A 26,850-nucleotide genomic window follows, 5' to 3' on the forward strand; every position below is an offset into this window, starting at 1 on the left:
TACATTTTCTTTGTTCTTTTATTAGAATCATCTTTTGAATAGAATATGCATAAAACAGGTATTTACTTAAACTATTATAATAATTTAAACATGAAAGAAATCATAATAGAACGATTAACCTGTATTTTACACTTTTTAAATTTTAACACTTGGAGTAAACTATTTTACGTTTCAAAATCATATAATAATCCAACTATAAAATAACCAGAAGTGTGTTCGAAAAATATCTTTAATGTAAACGGACGATACGACTATAGTTTATAAGAAACTGGGTATTTGTCTTCCTTTATACGTTCGTGATTCGGATATTACACAAATAATACAAATAAACGATAAAGTGAAGAAAAGGGCACAACAAACAAGATTAAATAACTGTTTTCATTCTGTTATAATCAGGAAGCAGGAAAAAAGGTGGAAAAACTTGAACAATTTTAAATAATTATAAAAATTGCCAATTATATCTGTAATGAACGATAAAATTTACCATAAAATAAGAAAATCAAGTTTCATGTCGTAACAAAAATTTAAAAGTTGGAATAAAGATCGAATGATTTCAGATATTCCACAATAGCTTGATAGCAGAACTTGTATTGATCCTGAAATAAAATAAAATTGGTATTTATTAAGCAAAGTAGTGAGACGTGGTGAATGAAAATAGACTAATGTTTTTGACAGGTAAAATCTCTACATTTTGGAGAAGGCTGTGACAGTGCAGTTATGTACTACAATTGGGTGCCACAAAGAGCTCTCTTCGAAACGAAAGTTCAATGAATAATTCTGTATAAACAAAGCTTCACACATCCAATCTCACGTACTGATTTTTAAATAAACCGATAGGGTTAATACCATTATTTACATATGCATCCAAATTATACAAATACAACAAATTCACGTACATATGCAGCCAATCACACATATATACAACCAACTCACGTATATATGCAGTCAATCATTTATACATATACAACCACTGTCATATCCATACACAGCAAATCAATTTTATATTCATGTATGGTCGTGTGTTTGAAATCGGAGCGTTATTCTTTGTTGAATTAGCGGAGCATCACGGAAATGGCACCGTTAAGATGCTTGTTGTTAGTGTGTGATTGCGCTACATTCAATTCCCAATAATGGTTCATCGTTGTGTATATCTCTAGCCTACCTATGGAAATTAGAATGTGACGTGTATAGTGATAAACTATGTTTGATGGGTTCGTCGCGAGCATGTTTTTGACTCTATGTGTATATCACGTTACCAACCCAACCATAATAAATGCAGTATAGTCATTATATGTGCAATTTAGAAAGTCATTCAACTGCAGCATAGTCCGATTTTACGAAGTTTGAAACTTGGAATACAACGTCACAACGTACTGTGATAAATAAGATGACCGACCTCCAGGTTCCTACACTTTACGAATAAGAAAAAATAAATGGTAAAAATATTGTGAATATTCTTACCAAATTTTCCACCATGTTTGGTCTTCCATCTCTGAGATCTTTTACAGTTCTGAAAACATCAACTCGATTCTCACATTTCAATCGTTCTATCAGATTCACCGCTGCACAGAAGACCCCGGTCCTGCCGATACCGTCACTAAAATGCAGAAAGATTTGTTTCACTTTTATTGATGATTTCTCTCAACTTATAATATAACTAGACATTATTGTAAGTGGTAGACAGTTGGAATACTAGATCTGCGAAGCCTATATTTGTGACTCCCGTATATATTATGAAAACCACTGTCACTGATATATGTATATAGAAGTAGTTACTGATTTTTTAAACACTATAATATTTCAGCTTCGGTTGTGGATACACACTGCATGACATCATGGGTGAAAGCTCAAGTTGTTGCCGATTGAAAGCCCAATTTATATATCATACTACACCAAGGAGTACGCAATATCCGCTCAATTTGTTAAAAGATTTTATGCCAATGAAAGGTGGGAAACCACTGTATATTAGTGCAAACACCGACACATTTAGAGTATCGATACTGAAATATTAAGATATGGCGAAGCTGTTGCAGACACCACAGAACTAAATATCCGGTAGAATGAAGTGATTAGGTTTTATCAAATAAAGGTTTACACCTGCAGTGTATAAGAGTGACTCCATTTCCAGTTGATCGAATGTTTTTCTGCATCTTATTAACAAGGTCAATTATTTTTCTTCCATCTTCAGGACAACTTGTTGATTTCCATCCGGTGTAATGAAATTGAGTCACGGTTTTCTGAAATAAAAATGAGATTAGTTTTTGAATTTATCAGAATTGCATATCCACTTGCTTAAAGCATTTGAAAGAATTGCCTCGTTAAATAGGCTCAATCAAAGGAAATGGTGAGCACAGTAAGTAAGTTTGCCGTCATCACCTACATTTTTGTGGGACTTTTTTGTATACCTTCCCCCAAACGAGGATAAACTATAAACCATTAATATGTAAGCAGCTATCGATTTTAGTCGAGGAATTTACAGCAATTCCGTTTCGCCATTTTCTACCCAGTTCATTGCAACTTGGGTGAGACATGGGAAACTACCTTCGATGCCAAAATAATTAGGGCTAACGTTTGAAACACCAGGAAAGCCATCGCGCCGTTGAGGATAAAAATTTCATAATAATATGGGATATTATTGTCTTTGAATATTAACTAGCGTAGACTATTAGCAATATTAATTTGACCCGACTTATCGGCCACTTTTATCACAAAATTCTATGGAGAGTTATAGCAATGACCCACCGATTGAGGCCCTCTGTCCACTCGAAGCTTTCTTTCCGTTATCGAACTTTCCGTTTCATCACTGACTCTGATCACAGATAAGTTATTCCATTTCATAACTTCACCAACATTAGTAGGCCAGTACTGAGCACATTGTTCCTGAAATTATACCAGCAATTACCTAATGCAGATCATGAAATAGCTGATTTAAACGTTGGGCAGCAAAATTGAATGGATATGCACATATATATTTTCGCTTTTTGACAAGATCAAGGCTCCAGATTTACATTTGATTCTGTCTATAGTTCCAAACTTCGAGAAAATGCGCTTCCGACTAATCTAGGATTCCAACGCTGAATAAAGAATCCTGGAGTTTGAAAATACTTCTCCGACATTAGTGGAAGCATGCCCAGCTTTGACTACGACTTTACAGCCCTGAAAAAATCAATATTCACTAAACCTCTTTTTCTTCTTTGAGTTTTGTCAACATAACGATTGTATTAACGTTGTTATCCAAAACCGATCTCCAGAACAAATCAATATTTGATGAAGTTGGACCTTGAGATGCGATCATTGGACTTGATTCATCATAGCTCTGCATAAAAAAAATGCAAGGTGAAATGTAAGATATCGTTTTTAATTTTTTTTGGTCGTCACCCTCTATCGTTTTATACAAATAAACGGACATTTTTCCATATTCAATTTCACAGTGATAAATCATTAGTTTTTTACATCAAGCTTTGTATCCTACCTCTACCCACGAAGCATTGATATAGGGTTTCTCATCTTCGCCTCTTTGTTTGAATATGTTTACCAGTGTGTAGTCATCTAAAAGAATTTGCAGGGTTAAAATATTTTGGCTTGTAATGTGTGTTATTTTTTAAACTTAACTTAAAAGAAACAGATATTTCGATGGTACTTTGGGTACATCTGACAGAGTTTCGCTATTTTTATGCAGTCTAACAGAGTTTTAGCGCATGATTACCATTGTAAACGAAATGATATAGACGATTAAGTTAAGAAAAAGAGAACCGTCAATCTATACGTTTTATGAGATGTGACCACTAGGTTCTGAAAACTGAACAATAGGTACTTGTAATATATTGCCTACGCGAAATAGTGCTAAATTTCAGATTCGCACCACTCAAGTGGTTATTACAACGTCATAAAATTTGGTCCAAGACATTTAGTCTTCGACGCTAACATAATTGGTTCCAGCATACTGCATGATCTTCATCAAGCGCATAGCCACCCAATAAAACCGGAAATGGTGGTTCACACAGATCATGCGAATCTTTTAAGTTTACACATCATACATGGAATAGATTTCTTTGATCTGTTCATCTTCTTGTTGTTTCCATCGAGCCCGAGCAGTTTTGTGTCTTTCATTGGTCCAATTCGATTTAAATCTTCAAATTCTTTCTTTAATGAAGCTTCGCCCACATGCGTTCTAAAATATGAATTTATTCTGTTATTGTGATAATTGAAGCATGTTCTCGACCATAGTATATTTCCGAGTCAAACTGAAAAGGGAAAGAAAGGTACAAAACTGTAATACCGGAGACTAGCGTAGTTTAGTACCACAAGTACTTGAAGTGGGCGTGATGTAACAATTTTTGAATATGTCTTTCCCGCACCCCACCCCACTATGTCATCCAAAATTACGTCACTGTGACCTTAATACTGTAAAGTTTAGTCTGGCATTTAAAACACAAAAGTACAAAACTGAATTAAGCTCCCAATAATACGTATGTAGGTGTAAACACGTAAGCAAGCCGTGAAACGTAGTGGACGGACATTGGGGCCGAATATAAATTCAAATTTTTTTTCTTACTTCATCTTTTCCAATTTAGCTTTTGCTTCATCAGAAGATAAATCTCTGTCTTCAAGCAATATGGCTTCTAGAACGAGCTTGTGAACGAGAACGTATTGATCCTAAATAAAAAACAATTTTAAACGTCTGATCCAATTGCTGAATATTAAATTTTATTAGGGTGTTCTATAGATAGATTGGGCATAAAACAGAAGTAATAGCTCACCGAATTCTGCACCATTTCCACTCTTTGTTTTCTCATGTTGAGAACGCAAGCAAAGGCGTCAACAGATCCTGCAGACTTGCTTTCATCAAGCAGAATATCAAAACCAATCAACGTCCCTGTTCGACCTGCACCGGCGCTAGATAGGCAAGAACACGAACTTGGTAAATATTTTTCTATAGACTTTATCTCTATCTTTTTTATGTAGGATTCGTCATAGATCATACATTTTTGATAGAATGTAAATTTGAATTTATATCAATCTCTATCCAAAAGGGAAAATTTAAAGAACGAGTATTTTTGAAAGCTAGCAGGAACTGCCCACAGACAATTTACTAGTACAATTACGAATAGAAAGCATTTGCTTATTCAACGATTATGTTGGTGTCATTTGCGGACAAACCTATTTTGGACATTTTCTTTTATATTTCTTCTATACAAACTTAGAGAGAATGAGATTTGTGCATATTTTTAAACTACTAATGCAATACCTGCAATGCACCACTATCGGGGATCCTTTTCCGATTTCCTCATAACTCTTCATCACAGCCCGATGCATTCGCAATAAATCTGAAGTGGTTGCCGGTGCACCATGGTCAGGCCATTTCAAGAATTGATACTGGTAGACGTTTATCATCACATCAAGATCCTGAAATAATGCATTTGATTAAATACCTATGCACATTAAAATTTTCTATTGGTGGAATTCAGTGATGTGAGTATGATTTCAATTGCGATTATAGTAACACTTGTATCAGTGCTTAAAGGCCTATATAAGTACTTGTGTGATAAAAAATAATTTTACCGATAGCGAATTTAAATATCTGCATGTTCACTTTTGAATCTAAAGTTCAAGATTTGTTGTAAACGGGATTGTGATCCTAAAAATTGCAAAAAGTGGAATTTTTTGTTATACTGATAACTACGCAGTAAATATAATGAATTTACATTAAAACCAAAACTAGTTTCAATGCTAATTTGCTGACAAGAATCATTAATAATTGAGTATGAAACTATCTTAACATAACACACACGCTTTCTTACCTCTCTGAGAGACTTGACAGTAAAACTTCGCCTCACAAACGAGCCGTAGTTGACTTCTTGAACGTTTTTCACTTGCACGGAATCAAACTTCTGACTTTTGTTCTCATCAGGCCAATATTTTTCACATTTTTTCTGCAAATAAAGCATTAATTATTTAGTTGTGATCACAAAGTTTAATTTATTATTCTTGAGTCAATAAGCCTTTTTGTATCTCACTATCGTATCGACATATTGCATTGCATACTTCCATAGATACTGAGGGTGTTTTGAAATATTTTTGATTACAATGCGTAATCACTATCACTAAATAACAGTTTAGGATCTAAATATTGAGCCCTCTACAAACTTTAGTCAACAGTTTAGTGAGTTCAGTTTAGCAAAATAGTTAAAGACAGATAACCTTCCCGGCCTCCATTTCCTTTGTCAACATTACGATCAAATAGCATTTATGTTCGATTATCATCTGCCAAAAATCATCAACAGTCGTTGCAAGAGGTCCCTGAGTTGCAATGTATTTACGTCGCTTGTTGTGACCCTTTATATAAAATAGAATATGAACGTCATGTCTCGTTAAATATGAAAACTCAAAAAATGAAGAAAGAGTCGACTTTCTTCCTGGAGATATATTGATATATCAGCATTATTTGTTCAAATTTAATTCGATATATTTCAAATAAATTTGGTCCAACGTTAAATTATTTTCAGTTGTTCAAAATTTTTTATTTTTGAAAAATATCGAAATACCAAATAATGTTATTTATATTAATTGTGATGCTACGCTTTATATTATACTTACATCAATATAACAGGCATTTATATATCCCGATTCTTCTGGAGATATTTTCACTCGAGTTTCGTCAACTGATAAAAGGAAGAATTGTTTTTAATGTTTAAAGTAAATTTGGACTTAATGATGTCATTGAAAGCTCGTCAACCATCGAATATGTCAAGAATATAAAGCTGGACTTTTGTTATTTGTTAATCTTGTCGCTCGAAAATTCCCCTCGTCGTTTTATTTCAACATACTTTATTACTGAATGAGAAACATGCATGGCGGATATTTAATCAAGTTCTAATGAACGTTTGTATCTTAACTGTGTTATTCTTGACCTTATTATGCCTATCACCTAGATTTTAACTTATGAAAATTGTTGATACAAATTCTAAACGTTATTAAAATTTCGAGATTGGAGTTAGTAGATTGCCCAAAGTAGTTTTGCATTTCACTGATACCACACTTTGCCAATAGATTATATTCGAATATGTGGAATGCCGAGTGTCTGTATTCATAATGATATGACAAAATATTACTACTACTACTGGAGAAAAATACTTTGATACTTTATTGTTCTACTTAAGTTTTTCCAAACAACTCACATGGAAGAATATTCCTGTATCTATTCTTTTTCTTCAAGTCTGGATTGGAAGCAAATTTTTTAGGCCCTCCCAGTTTGGTAGATTCTAGTAGAATTTTCTGAAAAGCAAATGAAAATGCAAATAGTTTTAAAAAACAGGAAGAAATGTATACCAATTTAAGTTATAAAGGCATCTGATCTACTGGCTGTCAACATTTTAAGACTATTTAGTGCAGTGGTTCTCAACCGCCGGTCTGCGACAACTTTGCTGCCGGTCCGTCAAATATATTTCAATTTTAATATATCATAAGCAAAATACAAAGTATTGACGGCATGTCCATCAATTTTGTGATTTTTCAACTCCTATTGATTCGTAGTACCGGTATGGCGCGGGAAAAATGCGGAATTTCTTAAAAGAAATCGAAAGTAAAACAGAGCATAAAAGTGAAATAGGGAAAAAACGAGTACGGGATTACATCGTAGTAAGTGCCTTTCATCATGCTAGAATTTATTGTTGTTTCGTGTTTGACTGTTTGGAACGTTTCGAAATTATATATGAAACGTCTGAAATACGATAATATAGCAATACGAAAATGTTCACTTTAATGCGGAGGCGATGTGGACAAAACATATAGCCTACTCGTAGATTAACAAAGCGCTTCCGCAACTGATCGAAACCTAGGATAATTACTCGGCCAAGACTCCTGGCAATCAATGCATTGCTTGTCAAACACCTAATTAGGGGCCGATCACCAATTAAAGCAACTTGGCTATGTATAACCAAGCGCCTACACAGGTACATAATAACAAACCAACCAACATAATTTCTCGCAGGCTGGCAAAAAATCCGGTTCGAGAACCAGCGGTGGAGGCGCCGGTTCAGCCTGCATTTACTTACGAACCACTGTGATAGCATATGGTACGGTACCTGATTGAGAACTTCGCAGTTCGTACTTCCGTAATTTTAAAGTATGTCTATAATTTAACAAAGTTTAATAATAAAATGAGGGCAAACAAACAGCAAAGTATTATCCAGTTTTTACGGAAGAAACCCAGCGGTGAGAATCAAGTTAGCGGTGTTGACAGGACAAGGGAAAAAGACTGCTACTCCAAATTTACAACATGCCCCGATACGACCTTGCAGCAATGTTGATAAAGATCACGCAAAAACAAGCTAAAATCGAAAAGGAGACTTTATTAGGCAGTATGATAAGAAGTATTTGGAGTTTCACTATTGCTCCCAGAAGCGAAAAAGTATCGCTACCCATGTGCCTAGTCTGCGCCAAATTTTTTTCAAATGACGCAATAGAACCAGCATAGGTAACGCGACATTTTCACTCGCAGCATAGCAACCTCGTCGGAAAGCCCGTTGCGTATTTCATTCTACTTTTGTAGTAGAATGAAATTTGGTTAATTTTGAAGGTCCGCCGGTCCGCAAAATTTGTTCGGAAATTTTACCTGTCCGCGAACTGAAAAAGGTTGAGAACCACTGAAGTGTTATGAAACACCTTTGATGGGAATGAACAAATTAGCGTAGGCCTCACGCTAGCAGTGCATTATTAACAAAAAACATGAAACACAAAATATTGTTACACGCCGCAATTTTATTGAGAACAAATCTCACGGGATCAAGTTTTTTATCTCTCAAATTAAGGTGACTGCTGTATATAATGTTATCATTCATTTTGCAATTATTCAGCTTATTTTAGTGTTATGTCATCAGGAGATCACGGTTGACAAAACATGTCCATTCCACAAATTTCAACTCACTCCTATTTGAATGAACCATATAGATGTAATCGTTTTTATTAAAAAAATATATTTGCGTGATTTACATCCGTTTCCAGTTTTGAACGAAGCCGACACGCTTAAAATGGAATTCTATTTCAGAACGCCTTGTTGAATTCCGGAACAACCGTAGCCAAGCCTGGGACGCTAGACGTCAATTCCTGGACTGTCCCGGCCATTCCGGGACGGTTGGTAGCCCTAGTCCAGTGGTTCTCAACCTTCTACTGACCGCGTACCATTTTACTGTTTTTTACTCTGGCCGCGTACCACCGAAAAAAGTCCCGTTTTAACGTGGTGAACAATGGCACAAGACACGCGCAATGGGAGTATCTTATATTCTGGCACTACATCCTTAGTGACCTAATTTGCAAGCCGGACTAAAACATGTCATCTCGATTCGTTCGTGAACAATAGCAGGCGAGGGCAATCTCTTAAGACTGGACTGGTCAATGGGATGTTTCTCCGGCCCTTGACCCCAGACAATTCTTCTTATACTTTACTATTGCAACTTTTTTTATACTTATTCTGAGAGTGTTTTGATGTGTTGGCGCTTTTAAGTTGGTTTACATGATTGAAACCCTCATTTTTATTAAAACTATTCAAACATATGCACTTACATGCACTGATAGCTTAGTTTAGACGAGTCTATCGCAGCATTGGCGAGACTCATTTTTGATTACAGCAACTAAATTAATGCTCATTTGAAGACATAATGACAATTGAGATATTTAATTCACAACTATTTTTTTATACGCAACTGAAAACTGATAAATATCACTCAAAATAAACAAAAACAAGGCAATGTTTACTACGGAAATAAACAAGGTAATTGATGCCCGGGGAAACATTCATAAAGACCGCTCAGCGAATACACGCAGTATGGAAGATAAAGCGTTGTCAGCATATTTTGGCCAACTCAAAAATGTATTTGTTGCAATAATTCAAAGCTGCTTGCGTACCACTTGATCATCTTCCGCGTACCACAGGTTGAGAACCAATGTTCTAATCGCTATAGAGCAGTGGTCGGCAACCACCGGGCCGCGGCCCATCACCGGTCCGCGGAAAGGTTACTACCGGTCCGCAGAAACGTGACACAAAAGACGGACAATGTCCCAATAAAATCTTTAGTTGATTGGAATTTCAAAAAATAATGAGTTGAAAGAGTCTTTGCGATGTATAGGTTACTTTGGCAGTCTTTTGGGGCAATACTGCTAACTGAATATCCCGGCATACCAAAAAAGCTTCACATGCATTTTACATTTATGTGTGGTCGGATTTTCAAAATTGACTATAAATCAAAGTCGGCTGAACGTAAGGACCCACGTTACTTAAATAGCATCACATTCATTTTTGAAATTCAATTTCAACCTATTTTTCCTAACACATTTAATTTATTACATAAGCTTATTTCGTCTGTACAAGGTGGTCCGACAAAATTTTGGTCAGACTTTACCGCTCCGTCATCGAAAAAAGGTTGCCGACCACTGCTATGGAGCAAATGTGAATTTGTAATCGGTAGTCTGACAAATGCCGTACAAAAATGGGGTGCTGTTGTGGCCACTAGCACATTCTTGATGCACAATACACGATGTCATAAAAACGCGTTTCCACTTTGCAAAATATCTCCGTTTGATAGCGACGGAGACGTGGAATTGTAACGTTGAACGTAATTTAGCATTTGGTCACACAAAGCATTTATGATTACACCAACTAACGTAAAAGTTTAACAAAATACCATTAATACAACAAAATAATGTAAATTTCACAAAAATACGAAAAATCATCAAATTGACCCAAATTTTAAACAAAATCTATCTTTGGATCTGCTTTTTACACTCAAAACATATTTGGCGTATGGATGCATATTTAATATCTGTTCAATCAAATGAAAAAATTGAATGAAAACTCGATCAGTATCCTAACAAAATACTTTTAATACAACGTAATAAAGTAAATTCCAAATAATCCGAAAAATCCTTCAAGTGACCCAAAATTCGAACAAGAACTATTTTATTCACAAGATACTTGACACTTGATATGGTCACGAGACACATGTAATCTGAATTAAACGGTCGCTTTGAATGCATTATTACTCATTCGATAATATAAATCGTGCCGCAATTTTTGGAATTTACCTTGATAAAGTGGACTGTTTTTATGATGTTTCGCTCATTTTATTGTACTCGAGTATACAGTACTGTTTAGGTAGCTTAAAATGAGCGTTTGACTTCAAGCGAAGCTAGTTATCCATATAGCATACAGTTGTGTTGCATTGTTGTCACGTGGAACCAGGGCCAAAGTTTACTAGAGATAGATAGTTAGTAGAGATCATAATAAAAAGTAAACCCAACGAATCGAATGGGAATTTTTCATTTCAACTGAATTACTAGAAACATGTGTTCTAAAAATTAGTTTGGGGAATTTTGTTCGATTCGTCTTTTATTTTCGTAAGTTACGCTATTTTGGACACAGAAGGATTCATTGAATTAATTATAATTTGATTTTATAAAACGTTCGCATGTATACTTTTCAAATCTAATCAACAAATGTCTGACGGCCGCCTGCTAAGTCGATATAAAGGGACCTGTGATTTAGGATACTAGACTGGACTAGAATATTGTGGCTGGATATGAAAACGCGGGGAAAATTATTTTCAGCAAAACAGGTAGGCTACGTTAAATATTATTGGTTATGTTTTCGAAGTCTAGTTAATCTAACCCTAAAGCAATCTTTGTTCATTGTTGTTGAAAATAACGTTGCCATATCATCGGGTTTGAATATCTTGTACTAAAAAAATAAATTACAAAAACCTGAAATTGATCAAAAAACTGTTCTTTTTTTCTCATTGAATTATAAACCTCTTCCAAATCAGAAGTGTTGATAGAAGTATCGGATGAATTTGATGCCTGACGGTTTGCCGACACATTCGCGTAGGCACTGGAGTCTGAAATGATTGTTGAATTATAGTTGAGATTACAATTGTTTTAATTTGTCTAGTCTATCCTGGGTTACATAACCCTGGCCTAAGATGTACTAGGTGTCACTCCAAAATTATTATTTTGGGTACTCCTGTAGTATACAATCCAAGATGGCGGACACCGGAATGTAGTATGTGTGTTAGATTTAGGCCGTAAATAAATTCTAATTTTTCTCATTTTAGTTCTATGGACTAGCCACGTGACTCCCGTAGTATTTGTACTTTAAATTATGTCCTAATCCTAATCGGTTTGCATACTACAGAAGTACCATTTTTTTGGTATTCAATTTTAATTCCCGTATTTGTGGTTGAGGAAAATCGTGTTAGTCCGGGCCAGTGAACTACTATAATAATTTATAAATTATCAAATGTTTTATATTTAACGTCTACCGATATTTTACAATATTAGAAATTGCTAATCCACCTTCCTTCACATTCACCGGTGTGTTAGGCGCGATAGGCTTGCTCTCTTTCGTTTGCATTTGTGTACTTGATTTCCTGTAATATGACAAATACATCAGGTTCAAATTCCACTAGCCTAAAATTAATTTAGTACTTTCGGAAACTGTACTTCCCTGATGAAAATTGGAACAAAATCTTCGGTATGTGAAACCATTAATTCATGAGACATATAACTGCTAGTACTACATGCTTTGTTGCAATCGAAATGAGAATTTTTTCCTACCTAATTTCGAATTTGCATATGCAGATAAAAAGTTTTTCAAGGATTCGGCGTAGAGGAACTGTGTGTAAAGTGTGCGTCCGATACCATGTAGTTGATACTTGCTAATACTGAATTTCAGTCTTGGCGACATATCAAAGTTTAAAATTTGACAAACATTGCCTTTATTATTAATACCCTTTTCAGACTTTTGGATGTTTTGAAAATAAAAATTTACTAAATTCGAACTACTGGGCTATAAAAATACGCAATCAATTACTTACGGGAATGATATGGTATTTTCTTTTATCCCATTGAACGACATTTTAGTATAACCATCAGTTGCTTCTTCTTCATTTTGAAATTTTCTGTTGCAAAAGAAAAAATATGTGTAACTTTCAGACCGCTTAGAACCAAGTCGTCTGAAGCATGGGCAAGGTCAAAATAAGAAAAAATGATAGTAATTGAAGTCCAACACTGAAAGATTGTAAAGGAAAAGTGGAAGTTACAGTGTGAAAATTGAAAAACACTGAAAGTCTGAAAACTGAAAGGGTGTGGATGAAAAATGGTACTTCCGTAATATGTGGACCAGATTTGGGTTTAGCCATAATTTTATTCCGCTTTTCTTATTTTAGTTACGAATTCGGGTACTGTCTGTGTTGGCCAAGCGGGTTTCAGTCTCTTTACACAACCTCATGTAAAATAGGCAAACAAAATAGGCTACCTCAGTATTAGTACACATACTTCTGGAGCGCCGAAAAGGGGGCTGAATTCGGAAATGGAAGGAAATTTCTATTCTAGTGAGGTGGGATGGTCGAACTTACTAAATGGCTGAACCGTAAAAAAAGAAGTTATTGTTTTCTTTTGTGGAAAGGTGCTAACAAGTTGAGCCCTTACTTCAGCTGTTTAGTGTTGTCCGTTATTGACAGCATGAATTTTTCAGGTTTGTGATTCTATCTTTCAGAATTTCTGATGCTTTGTGAATATATAATTTCAACGAATTCTAGTTATTAGGCGGATGAAATCAATATCAAAACTTACGAGGTCGATGGGGCAGGTTCTTCCGTAACACTTAAGGCAATTTCAGCATAACAACTGGTTGCTGCTTCTTCATTTTGATGCTTTCTACAAAACCAAATATACGTTATAGCTAATTCATGATGCACAATTATTTAATGGCGTCTCCTTTCGTCCTCAAAGATGGAAAATAAACTGATTGTGCATAATGATATTGATTGCCATTGGAAAGAATTCCAACTATGATTTGTGACTACGACCTCGCTACATCTGAGTCATCTGAACAGAAATCATGCATGGCAGGAAATCACGCTCTTAAGAACAATTAATGATTTGCAGTATGAGAAGATGCACAATACTTACGAAGCGGAGTCCGCGTTACCGTTACTTGGTCTTGTTGTAGTAACTTCGCTCATTGATATAATTTTGCTTGTTCCACTTTTCTTGTTGCTAAAATGACAGTACAGTATGTAGTGGGTGCTGAAGATTTGTATAATCGGCTAAGGAAATACAGACGTATGTCCCCTCATTTTTGTGACTTTTACTTTAAAGTTACAGATTATTCGAGAAGTACATACAAGTTTAATTATGTTATATATATGGCGTTTTAACATTAATTTGAAATATCTAATGAGACAAGTATTTTTATTCCCTATTCACTATTGAATACTTTTTAGTAAGTCTATATTGAAGAGCTCACCGTCGTTTGACTACAACAATCACAATCACCACAACAATCAATAAGCAAGCTCCGGCCACAATCACTGCAATTATCCATGATTGAAAATCATTTGTATTGCCTATTGTATTTGTATTGCCTTAACGAACAAAGAAACATGTTTGAATACATTTTGTTTTATTTGTCTGATCTGACCTTACCCTAGCTTGAGATATACTGGGAATCTTTAAAGTCTTTAAGCAATTTTGTTCGTAATCAATTTAAATATTTGGGTCAGAGGTATCGTGTATCTGTAGACTATACTCAGATCATTTATGGACGAATATAGCGTTACATTCTTGTTATTGCAACGAATTACTTTTAGGAGTCCCAGGTTGCCAACGTGTTTATATAATTACCAATTTTTTTTTAAAGGAACTGCCGGAAAGTAAATTTGGCTTTTTTCAGCCGGATTTTATACAATTGGCATTTTATTATACATGTCTAATGTATTCGTAGTTAGTTATCCGTCCAATGCTATATTAAGAGTTAATATAGGAAATAACTTACTTAGTCGTGTTGGCGTACTAGTTTGGATGCAAATATCATTCCCACAAGGCGTTGTTGAAACAACAAACACACTGTAGAAAAGGGAGAAACATTGAGCAGGTAGTTTAGTTACGTACATCCATTTTTCGGTGGACACTTCTTCTTTATTTAAAAAAGAGCGGAATAAGAAATTATATGCCCCTAAAAATGAGCCTTGGAGAAAGTATCATTTGACTATGTACATCTCGTACTTTCGGGTGTCGCTTCCTCATTCCCAAACATTCACCAAGTGTAATTTATATTTTTGGACTGTTGTGTGTATGACAAAAACTACCTTGTACCTGTAAGATTTTTCTTTGTCCAATTTTCGATTTTTTCCGATGTATGTTGTATTCGTTGAGGCACTTCTACGTTTCCTTCCGCTCACGGATAAAACGTTACAAGAAGAAACTGATTCATTGCCAAGTGTCATAACTTCTTTATCGTCAGTAAATCTGCGATGTGGGTGGTAAAAATAAATAAATATTTGTTATCATAGCGCGAGGTAATGATTCGAAAGCTTCGTCTGTTATAGATATAATTCTGTAATCGACGCAAGTACTATGAAAGCAGTTTTCTTCACTAAAAGCAAAAATCGCCAATAAGTTATAGTTCAAGAAGCGAAATGTAAAGCCATCAGGTCAAACCAAATCCTATTGTTTTCGAATCTCCAAGTAAATAACCCATTTTTTATTTCTAAACATTCCGATTTGTAAATCATGAGAAAATTACAATCGAAAATAAATGCACATGGTTAGCTGACTCATTTATGCCTGTAACTGCATTCATAGTTTTTGGCACAGAGTCTCCTGGAAATTATAAACGATATTTTTACGGCGTACTTGAAAACTTGCAAGGCTACAGCGATGTATTCTGTGGTTGAGCTCTGTGCCGTAATCAAATTCTCCATGCTGAAATTGATATTTCCGTCAGACGATCCATCTTTTACAATGATGAATAAACAGCTAAAGGTAATGAAAATATTTAGAAAATATACAAGATAACGATGGAAAAATATAGTGACACAGGTCAAATGACTAATTCTATCACCGCAATTCCAGCCAAATGTTAGAATATTGTACGGAATGCCAATGAAGTTGCGTTTTCAAATTGGAAAAAAAAAAAATTTTGGTGAACTATGCGTCGCCAATAATATTATGAGCCTTGTAATGACGGCTTCACCCATCAATAATTTTAAATATTTGAAATTGCTTTATCCATTATGGTGGCCAAAGCCACCTTCTCGTCATAACACAAGTTGATGCTATAGCATACTAACTTGATATAATGCATAAATACGCACGAATTGTTGAATTTGATAGCGTCGTTCGAGGTGCGCTTTATGGCGTGTAGGAATGAATTAGAGCTATATTTATTTGTACTATTTTTCTTTGTATAGTGCTATTTGGTAGTTGTATTCTCAAAATACAAACCTCATTAAACCGTTGCTTTCATCAGGTTTGGTCACGGTTATTTCGCGCATTCCGTTACTGTCGGTGGCGTCATCAGAAACCGTTGGTTTCGCAATTTTACTCGGAGCTGATGGAAAAAGGAATGAAAGAATTTCATCTAATCAGAGAATATATATATACCTGTATATATATGTATGGTTCAAAAATTGTTATCAAATATAAATATGCTCCTACAAAATAGCTTAGTTTTGACATTGACAGTACATGTGATTTTCGACTGTTTCCTCTTTTGGGTATACTTAAACCATCAAAACAGCAAAAAAGAGATTAAAAGGTAAGTTGTATAATGCAATAAACACGATGTTAGCAGATTTACAGGAAAAGACACAACGAACATACTTTATTTCAACAAGCATTTCGATTCGCTTGGGGATACCTGGCCAGTTCACTCATGTCAACTTTTGCATTTCAAAGTCATGTTTGTGTTGTTTTTCGTAATGATAACAAATAATGATTCAATAGTAGTATGCAAAACGTGGTATCATTATGACTATAATTCTGAATGTTTTCTTTGCGAAAAAGAGCATATCTGAGTGGGAGCTGTCCCACGGCGGTTTGTAAGAGAAAAGTATTATCTGAACCTTTGAACAGACAATAAACTGCCGCGTAATATCATTGATCATTCACATTGAAGTAATATAAATCGTCACGTAAAATTACCATTACCAGATCAAACAGCGATTAATAATTCTAGCACATACGGTTTGAATTCGGCGCAAAACCTTTATAATTCAAATATTTCACTCTCATTTCGATCGTGGACTTCAAGAGATAGGTCATGAATATTTGACCTTGAATTTCTTCCATTACAACGGTAATATAGAGTTGGATATATTGCAGTTCATAATTAGCTTCTTACATAAACAGAAATAAACAAAAGGACAAGTACTGCAGGTCTACAATCTCTGACCAAACAGAATTAAAAGGTAAAAGACTGAAGCAATCACCTCGAAGAATAAACTATCACATCACATTAAAATTGAAACAAAATAAAAATTATCCATTTTCACAGTCGCAAAGATTTCAATTGAATTGTATGTACCACGTGTGTCTATGTCCCTAATTTGATTGTGATTCGATTACTAGTAACTACATCGATACATAAGTATAGTTTTCGAGTGAGTTACTCCTATTTGTTTTTTACATATTGTGCTTGACTGATAAGTTTAAAAAAAACCTGCTGGTTTTCCAACACAATATCCGGTTGCATTCACTGCCTCGCTCAGTCCCGCACATCCGATAACTTGTATTGATATAGTGCAGTTGCTGTTGGGTACCGGAGCAAAAGTTCGCGGCATTGATATGTTGAATGAGTCTGTATAGGGAGAATTCACGTTCAATCTTGTTGCAATAGTTGTGCAATATCTGGTGACCTGAAAAATTGATGGATAAATGAAATATATATATATTGTTACATTTTAATGTGTTTTCCCATTGCCAAAATCATTCAATAGTGTTACTGTCGGCACTTGCAATAGAAATGAAAGAGTCAACCAACTTATATTTCATTAAAACAATTAATTATTATAGCTAAAAACATCAAATAGGCCTAAAGTTATAAACCGCTGAATGTATCTTTTCACGTTATCAAGCATAATTTGATGACAATGATCATAGCATTTACTATGTCGAAACGCTTATTCGAGATATGAAATAATCGTCAATTCTACAACGATTTGGGTGAAGTGGTGCTAGTTTAATTTACTAAATTTAATAAAGGTTTTATCAAGTTTCGTTGCACCAGTGTTTGGACTACCACGTGTTTCGCCAGATTACTGTTCTGATAGAATCGAATAATTCAAATATCAACAGGCATCCAGAACGCTAGACGTTCGTTCCAATGTTGGTGAGCTATTTCTGCCCGTCCTCTTTTTTTTACAAGGACCAATTCTTAATCAACGGCGGACGTCGAAGTTTGACTTTATATTCCTGGGAAAACTATGCGTTCAATATTGGCGACATATGAAACAGCTATTTAGAAGTTTATTCGGGATTTTTTTCCGATTTTTATCTTTAATCTTTGAGCCGACTGTACCGTGTGTAAATTAACTGTCCCAATGTTAAGCTAACAATATTACCATTTTTGCCGCAGAAATGCGGATATTTATGAATATTTTTGTTGACCTTCGTATGATTTTACTTTCTTTTGTTTCTGTTTTATTTTTATACCCGGCAAAGTCATTGAGTGAATCCTGCATGTTATTTTGCGTTTTCATAATGATTCAATAAATCAGCAGTAATGGTAATTCTACTAGTCAAATATTAATTCCTTGGTAAAATTTGGGAAAAATTTTGCACAATAATTTGTTACTATGTTTGACATTTCCCCTTTTACGAAACGGTGTAGAAACTAAAAATTAAAAATTGCAACAATACCCAAATACGTAATCCGTGCTTGAAAGGCGACCGAACAATCCTGACTGACAGGTCTTTCCTGTACTGCTAAAGTTTTTACGACACTCACTTTCAAACCTCCAACGTTTTTCGGTTGGTTATAAATTTTCCAAATCCATTGTATAGAGCAGTTGGTCGATAGAGATGCAGAAGCCACAGGTTCGGTTTTTCCATTTGTTTTTGTAGTTGCAGTAGCTGAATATGTTGAGCGGCATTCATCGTCTGACACGCAAACTACGATCTGATACATAATATACCTGGATAAATCATGGATAAACTATGGATATTAGAATACTGCCGGAAAGATTCAAAATGGTTTCTCATATTAACTGGGAACTTGCATGTTGTGATATTCGATTGACTGGTGTATCATCTGTTTCTTTATATATGCATATATGTGGAAAATCTTAAATGGCTCTGCTACAGGCAAAAAAATGCGACATATCACACTCCCAACGTTGTGTCCATGTAATAAAATAAACACTTCACCGCGCATAACGTTTCAATGTCCTTCCTGTTTATATATATACATGCGCTAAACCCTTACCAATTATGGTTTCTATAAAAAACAATGTCCTTATCAGGGATATGTAACATATTTTTCTGAAGTCGAAGTCTTATTTTCAAACTCCACAGTGTGAGAATTCAAAATAGAAATTCGAAATTCACTGGATGAGTTATAATAGTTTTTCAATGGTGATAAATTAAGTCAAAAGATCCTACTTAGACTCGAGAAGCTTTAGTTTTGCTAAATGTTATTACCAATTCAACGAAGGGGCATACGTTCAAACTTCCGTATACGTATACGGAATCGAAATATTTCTTGAATTGGAATCGGGAAAGTGAAAAATCCGTATTCTGTGTCGATAGTAAATTTCTACCGACCGGAAAGACTTACCGTTACGTTATAATCAGTGGAAGCCATCAGTCCTGAAATCTCAGTGATTACTGATGTGTTTGAATTGGGGGTAAAGGATGTTGAAAAGCTTTCTTCCTTAGTATTCAATATATTTGCTGTGATTCTAAAACGAAATAAGAATATTGGAGCAATCTACACCCAGTTAACTCTCTCTTAATAAGTCCGTGTACTCTAAACTTCGCCCAGATGTTGACGCTGTCAAAAATTATGAATTCTCGTTTTTAGGGCGTTTGTCTATCAATAACGAACATTCACTTTTTTTTAAAATATAACGTTAAACTATACGAATGCGTACTTATGTTGAAAGCCAACTGCATATCTGCTTGGATTCCAAGTAACGATCAAACTTTGGTTACATGATGAATTTGTAATCGATGTGATTGTTGGATTTCCATTTACTGTAAAATAATCACAAATAATTAGCCGATATAATTTAGTTACCCAATAATCCACTAAAATTGAGTATTTTGCAAGTAGTATTGCATACCATTGACGAATACAAATTGATACAGATGATCTCTGTTACTAGAAAAACTCTGGTAATATGAGGCAAAGACTTTGTTGAAGTTCAACTGGTTGTAAGCCTGTTATAGCAAATCCAATTTACTCGAAACGAAAATTTGATCATAAGCTATCACAGAATTTAATGTTAAAAAATATTTAACGTTAAAAAGTATTTACCTTGGAAGTCGAAATTTTTTTTGTCTGAATTATGAGCACGACAAAAGTATTTCCCTATGTCCAAAATTGTTGCATTGTCTAAGTGTAGTGTAGATGAAGTTCCATCTATTATTTGATAAATTCCATTTTTTCGGATATCTGTTACAACTTGTTCATGAGGAGATTCCATATACCATTCTGCAGTTTTATTCACGCAATTCTCTACCTGGCATATTTTTTCGTGGTGTGACGGGCCATCATTAACACTGACTTTTGGTTTTGAATGCTCTGCATTAGAAGATTAAATTCAAGTCACTCGTGCAAGATCATAACATTGTTGTAGTTGTATCGGTGAAAGGCGCTGTTGACAGAATTTCGGGCCGTTGTCTGTCCACAGATTGCACTATGTTTACACGCTTAGGACAGTGGTTTTCGACAGTGGTGTACTTTGTCTAAATCTCACGTGAATTCCTCGTGTTTTTGCCGAATAAAATAACGTCTTAACTTATTTCTAAGTATAAATAAGTTTCAACCAAAACAATTATCCGCGGCAGAATAAAATATTGGAATCCAAGATTTTCAAATGACTAACATTCATTTTTTCTTATTTCAATTTTAATTATGTTAACGTATTATTCGAGGGGTCAATAGGCAAACCAATGGATTTCTTCTAGATTATTTGATCATTTCGAACTGACTTTATCGTGATGTATGTTTATTAAAAGAAGATGCGTCTTAAGTTGATTGAACGATATAAGTATCTTCAATTTGAAACTTTGCGTGTAGTTTTACTTCTCACATTCTATTGCTCGTGACATCGTATTTGTTATTGGTTCTTGTCAAATATTTTCCGCTCGACAAGTTTAACCCAAAAAACATTTGGTGACTGGAACCTCTCCAACCACATCTGGTTGCAATTTCTACATAGGTAATTGCTCATCATGAGCTCTAATGCTTTATCGTTTAGTGTATATGGGTCGCAGTAGTTGATTGTGATTGAATGGAACATGTTTGGTCAAGAATATTATGTTGAAAGATCGAAGAGTCTTCGAATCCATAAACCTGGCTGGAACGCAGTATGATATTTCACACTGTTGTTGGCGATTGGATGGCAATTATGACGTCGAAGCCCTAATAAACTGAAATATAACCAAATTATACATCGGTTTCGATTAGACAAAATAGTAATTTATGGAAACGGACTTTGAGTTCCAATCTAGTCATATAGGCATATTCATGATCACTCTTAAAATATGTACAAACGGAAGATACGTCTGAGGCTGATACTTGAAGCCATATTAAATTTGACAGTATTGGTAAAATGCCTTATTTTATATATATATATGTGATATTTATAACCCTACATGCCATTCAATGTCATATAGTTTACAACTATTGAACCAAAAAATTAAACAAAATTAGATCAAGCATTGTTTGTGTAAAATGATTTACACTTTACAGTAAATGTAACAAACGATGATGTAGTAATTAAGTATTTCATTACTTTTTTGGCAAATGTAGTAGAAATTTTCATTGCATTTCACGTCAACCCACTGAAACGTTTCTCTGCCAACTGCCAAACAGTCTTCATCGGGTACAAAACCACCATTCTGAGTTTGGGTCCCACCGTTCGGTTGGTTACTTTTCCTGATAAGTTCAAATGTCGTAATATGATCAATGTTATTTTATATTTTCAATAGTCTAGCCTAGACCAGGTCACGCGAGCGAGGCCTCGGAAACGAGATCCTTCTCCTTCAGATAAAAAGTTTCAAGACTCTGGATTATCTGATGAAACTCGATGTTCGTTTTTTCATTATGGTTTGTTTGGTATGGTTTTGTCATTATGATTTATTTGAACTCTTTTTGTCCCTGCATTTGAATAGATTCTCGAGGTTAAAACTTGGATTGCAAACAATGTGTAACGTTGTGTGGCGATTCCTTCATATATTTGTATAAACTGCTTTACAGGTATGTTGAGTTGCTACGACGCTGCGAATATATATATATATATAAGAAGGATGAAGGATTCATTTTTTGTGCGATTCAGTTTTGGCCTTTTTGTTCGTTCATATATTTGAACATCGCTGTCTTGTTTGATTTCATGTGGCATTGCATAGTTGGGTATGTTTTCTTGGTAAGATATGTCGAGAAATCGGAATCAAAAATTTAGGAATCGAATACTTGTGAGCAGTCATACTTAACATCCTCAATATTGACTAGAGTTATTTTTTAACGTACTGTTATAAATTGATTTCGAAATAATCATAAGTGATTAGGGAAGGGAATACAAAAGAAGAGTGCAGAAAACGATCTATTGCGTGATTGGGATGCCATTCCCGAAATTTTCGGTGGCTCAAAAACTTTGGAACTGCATTTCTATGTATGCTTGTGAATCTTGGTTCTCAATAATGAAATTTATTGAGACACGTACTATGGGGTTAGCCTGAAAGATGAAACCAGTATTTCTCTGGGAGTTATAAAATATAAATTCAATTTAAAATCTCTATCAGCGGTAATGCAGCAGCAGAAGTCTCACCGCTGTAGAATAAGAAAGTAATCAAATCTATTTGTCGGACTGATTATCGGACCCTATTAGTGAATCTGTCTTTTTAATATTTTAAAGGCTTATTATTGTGTACCTCTGCTTTCAAAGCGGCAAAGCACTTTTTAAATTTTGGTTGGCACGCGGAACAATTTTTTCCTTAAATATAGCCAATTTTGGCACGCGAGACGAAAAAGGTTGCCCACCCCTGGTCTAGACTCTAGAATAATATGCCAATCTTCATGACCAATATAAATGATATTGCCTTGATAAGGGTATGTGCACCAAGTCTATAAATAGACGAAGTATAATGATACTGAAATTGAAAAGATTGAAAATTTCATTAATTGGCACAGTTTATTCAATTGTCAGTAACTACAGCCTTGAATGACTGGTATTCGTGTTCCATTATCTGGCTTCAGGTGTCTCTAATAAACCTCAAAAAAAAAATTTAGCCACAGCGGTAAATAGTGTCATTGCTATAAATCGCACTTTTCAGTTGATTATCTTTCCTACAATATTGAGAATAACCAATATTGAAGTGACTATGAACTATTTATCGTACACTGTACGTATCTAAGTATAGAGTTTTTATATTTACGAACTCCGTGCATTGAAAAACAAACCATTTTTGATATCCTGTTTCTCCTCTCATGATCACATCAGTACCATCCTGCCATTTCCAATCTCCTTCTCTAGTTCTGTCGCTTCCTCCGATATAGAAAGTGTTAACACTCCCACTTATTCTGCAATTTAGTTGTAAAGACAAGAACGAAGTTTAACAAAAATCAAAATTGCACTATTCTCCAACTACTTCCGTATAACCTAATATCTAATTCCAATAAACACTCAAAGAGAGTTTAGTGGACATAATTGCCTCGTATGGCATATATTACGTATGCAATATGCTTAAACAAGTATTCTCACTCAAAAGTCGCACTGATGACGTCAGTCATTTTTTGATTATCAACTTTTGCCAAATAACCTCCGATTCCTTCACAAACTGATTTTGCCCCTTCATAACTTTTTATTGGATCCTTGTAAAAAGTCAGTTCATACTCATCAGTGCATTTTTTTTTCCAAGGATCTATATAAAAATAAATCAGTTATCAATGACATGCTAACAGTCAGTATCGCTGTAACAAATGACTACTTACTATTCGATTGGAAAGGGAATATGCAGAACGTTAATATAATAATAAGCATTACTGATGGAATTACAATTTAATGGCCTCATTTTATAAGAAGATTAGTTTGTTCAGCACTGAAAATCGTTAAAAAGTCAACATATCTTTAAAAGGATTGTGTAATCTCATTTCTTCCGGCGTTGTCGAATATTAAATAAGATTTGAAACATATGGATAACATTGTTATGTTGACAAGCCATGACAATAATGTGTTAACGAAATAATAATCTTACTTTGTGTTTGAGAGACTCCAGGTAGTATTGTTATAAGAATACAGAGTAATGGTATTTTTAACTCATTCATTTCACCATTCCCAACGAAATTCCTTATTACAGTTTTCGTCAGTATAAACGCAGGAAACGATGTAAGATCGGAACTTTGACTAACAGTGTTCTCTGCGTTCTTAATTTGATTATGTGGACTCTTCTGTCACAATGATATTGAAACCCTTTTAGTATATTCCTTGACTATCGTAAATTCTGAAATATCGTAACATGTTGATTCTATAAAATATAAATAGACTACTGACCCTTTTAAGAACGATAATAAAATATTTTATAAGTTCCCATTACCCTTAAGTATAGTAAAGTAATTTGCTGCAGTGTTCACATCTTTTGAAATTGGAGTGTTCTTGGTTATATGTAAGTTCTATTCTTACCCTTTGATAATAAGCATCTGTTTCTACACGAATATGTAAAATGTTTACAGAATTTGCACCTCAACGAATGCTCAGAAGAAGGATACACGACAGTATATATATTTACGGTTATTCAAAACATTGTCAAAACATAAAGCCGGGCGGTTCGATAGAATCTGCGTAAAGTGATCTGATCTGATAACACGTATCCTCCAACAAAATATAATATATATATATCATTAGGGAAGTTATGCTACAAAAACACGATACCTCGATAGCTGCAATTTAGAAGATAATTAATGAAGGGAAAGTGGCGAAATGACATATCTGCTACTATTCATCTCGATTGGCATGTATATATATAAATTCTTGCCGAGATCTGTAGCGTTTAACTCCATTACCTCGTAGCATTAGCTTTCCAGCTTGTCACTAATCAACTATAAATTGTCTACTATACAGTTAACACATTTTTGTGAGCTGGTTCAAGCTGTCGATCTGTGTCTGCCTGCAACTTGACATAACAATAAACTCCTGATGCTTTCATATTCATGATTCATAGGTACCAACATACGTTGATCTGGCTATCTAAGACAATACTAATTTCCTTGCAGCCCCGTCGGCAGTCAAGAGTCATATTCTGGTAGGGCTCATGTCTTATCGCGCCATCGATGATGTTCAGGATACGTGGGCATGATTACTAAGAACTGACAAAACAATGTTGCTGTTTCTATTACACTAGTAAGATTGAGCTTCTTGTCTTCTCCTTCGCGCCAGTCATGTAAAAAAAACGTCGATTAGGCATGTATTTTCAACACGCATCACATAAATTAGCTAGGTATATTTTTACCTCGCTGGCCAAGTGAGAATGATTTTATCATATCAATATATGAACAGTTTTGCTAATTTTCTGCTGTCAAGATACGACCATGATACTATTCATATTATTACTTCAACCTAGCCTGAAAGGCCTTATTACTCTGATAGAGGAAGCGTGGGAAATATTCAAAATATAAAAAGCCGGCAACCTACCATGGTCGGAAATAGTACAAGGCAGAGACAATGCATTCTAGAAGCTATGGTCTTTTACATACAATTGAAATTTACGGCGAACGTGATAACATTTTATATATCAAAAAGTTACTCTCTGGCTGCAAAATCATTTTCGTTTTTGAAACTATAACGACATACATAAGTAAATTCATAGCTTAATTCATAAATATATAATTTCTGCTATAGTTTGACAAGTCAATTTTGAACAAACCATCGAGTACAATCTTGATGTACAAGTTTTGGCATATTCTTGTTTGAAATTAACTCGTAATCATGCATCGACGTGGCTGCTATAACGCGTATGTCTTGAATCTTTCCAACCTTGTCTACCTATGTGGTTTTAAAACATCGACAATATTCCTAGTCCATAATTAGGTATAGTTGACCTATAGTCACTTGCGTACTAATTGCTTTAATTAATTAACATCACCTGAAGGAAAATTCAAATTTCAATCAGTGTATCTTAGTGCAGAGAAAGACAGTGATTGCTCTACACTCCATACATCGATAGGGGGTGAACATCCCCCTCTTAAAATTTGAAACAACAACCTTATTTAGTTATGACTTCACACTTTAGTTCCTAACTTTTTTATAATTGAATTTGAATATCAAGAAAATGACGTGTATACATACAAGAGCAGACGGTCAGTAAAATGCATACAACATTTTTATGCGTACAAATAGTTTTATGCTAATAGTAAAATATCTTCCACACTTCCAAGCTGTGGAGAATACTGGTCAGACAAAACAAATCAGGAAAGTATTGAATGGAGTAAACATGAGTCACATCAATAATTGGATTCCTAAAATACCAACTGTTAAAAAATATACGCTTCAAAAATGAGTAGTCAATCACCAGTGATATATACAGTATATGCTGTGGGAGGCAAGGCTGAAAATGAATATTCATATCTGTGAAAATTTGTTCATTCACTTCTGCCACCATCCTGCTATCATTTCTGCCACCCAGGTCTGTTTTGTGGACTTGATAATCATCGAGCGTATACTAATAATGTGTGCCAGATATATAAGAAAGGTCCAAAGTTGGCAAAGATTTGCAACAGGTTGCTTACATTATGATCCAAACAATGAGCCACTCTGACACATGAGGTTTTGTCATTGTCTATACATAACAAACACGCAT

The 26,850-nt window shown here is 34.7% G+C and overlaps 1 protein-coding gene across 1 annotated transcript; it reads right to left on the bottom strand.

The window, feature by feature from the left end:
- LOC120335078 (uncharacterized) lies at positions 1–24,511 on the bottom strand. Its single transcript, XM_078114960.1, has 33 exons — positions 24,253–24,511; positions 23,760–23,919; positions 23,459–23,578; positions 21,795–21,937; positions 20,312–20,578; positions 19,926–20,028; positions 19,610–19,733; positions 18,782–18,952; positions 17,495–17,690; positions 16,279–16,384; positions 15,688–15,810; positions 15,148–15,300; positions 14,828–14,898; positions 14,300–14,417; positions 13,963–14,049; positions 13,624–13,707; positions 12,867–12,950; positions 12,346–12,419; positions 11,755–11,888; positions 7,179–7,275; positions 6,598–6,662; positions 6,202–6,336; positions 5,802–5,933; positions 5,249–5,406; positions 4,761–4,896; positions 4,556–4,656; positions 4,038–4,171; positions 3,473–3,549; positions 3,182–3,316; positions 2,743–2,880; positions 2,098–2,237; positions 1,462–1,597; positions 1–596 (listed from the first exon to the last, which is right to left on the bottom strand). Exons 1-33 carry the CDS (start codon positions 24,320–24,322, stop codon positions 525–527), a joined length of 4,044 nt encoding a protein of 1,347 aa, XP_077971086.1. The 5' UTR covers positions 24,323–24,511; the 3' UTR covers positions 1–524.
- Positions 24,512–26,850: the final 2,339 nt, after the last annotated feature.

This window comes from Styela clava, chromosome 1 (genome assembly GCF_964204865.1).
Source record: "Styela clava chromosome 1, kaStyClav1.hap1.2, whole genome shotgun sequence".
NCBI classification, from domain to species: domain Eukaryota; kingdom Metazoa; phylum Chordata; class Ascidiacea; order Stolidobranchia; family Styelidae; genus Styela; species Styela clava.

Coding starts and splice junctions, on each gene's coding strand:
- LOC120335078 (XM_078114960.1), bottom strand. CDS start 24,322: ATGAATGAGTTAAAAATACCATTACTCTGTATTCTTATAACAATACTA. Junction 20,029..20,311: donor AAAAAATTTCGACTTCCAAG/GTAAATACTTTT, acceptor ATTATTTTACAG/TAAATGGAAATCCAACAATC. Junction 13,708..13,962: donor GGTAACGCGGACTCCGCTTC/GTAAGTATTGTG, acceptor TTGGTTTTGTAG/AAAGCATCAAAATGAAGAAG.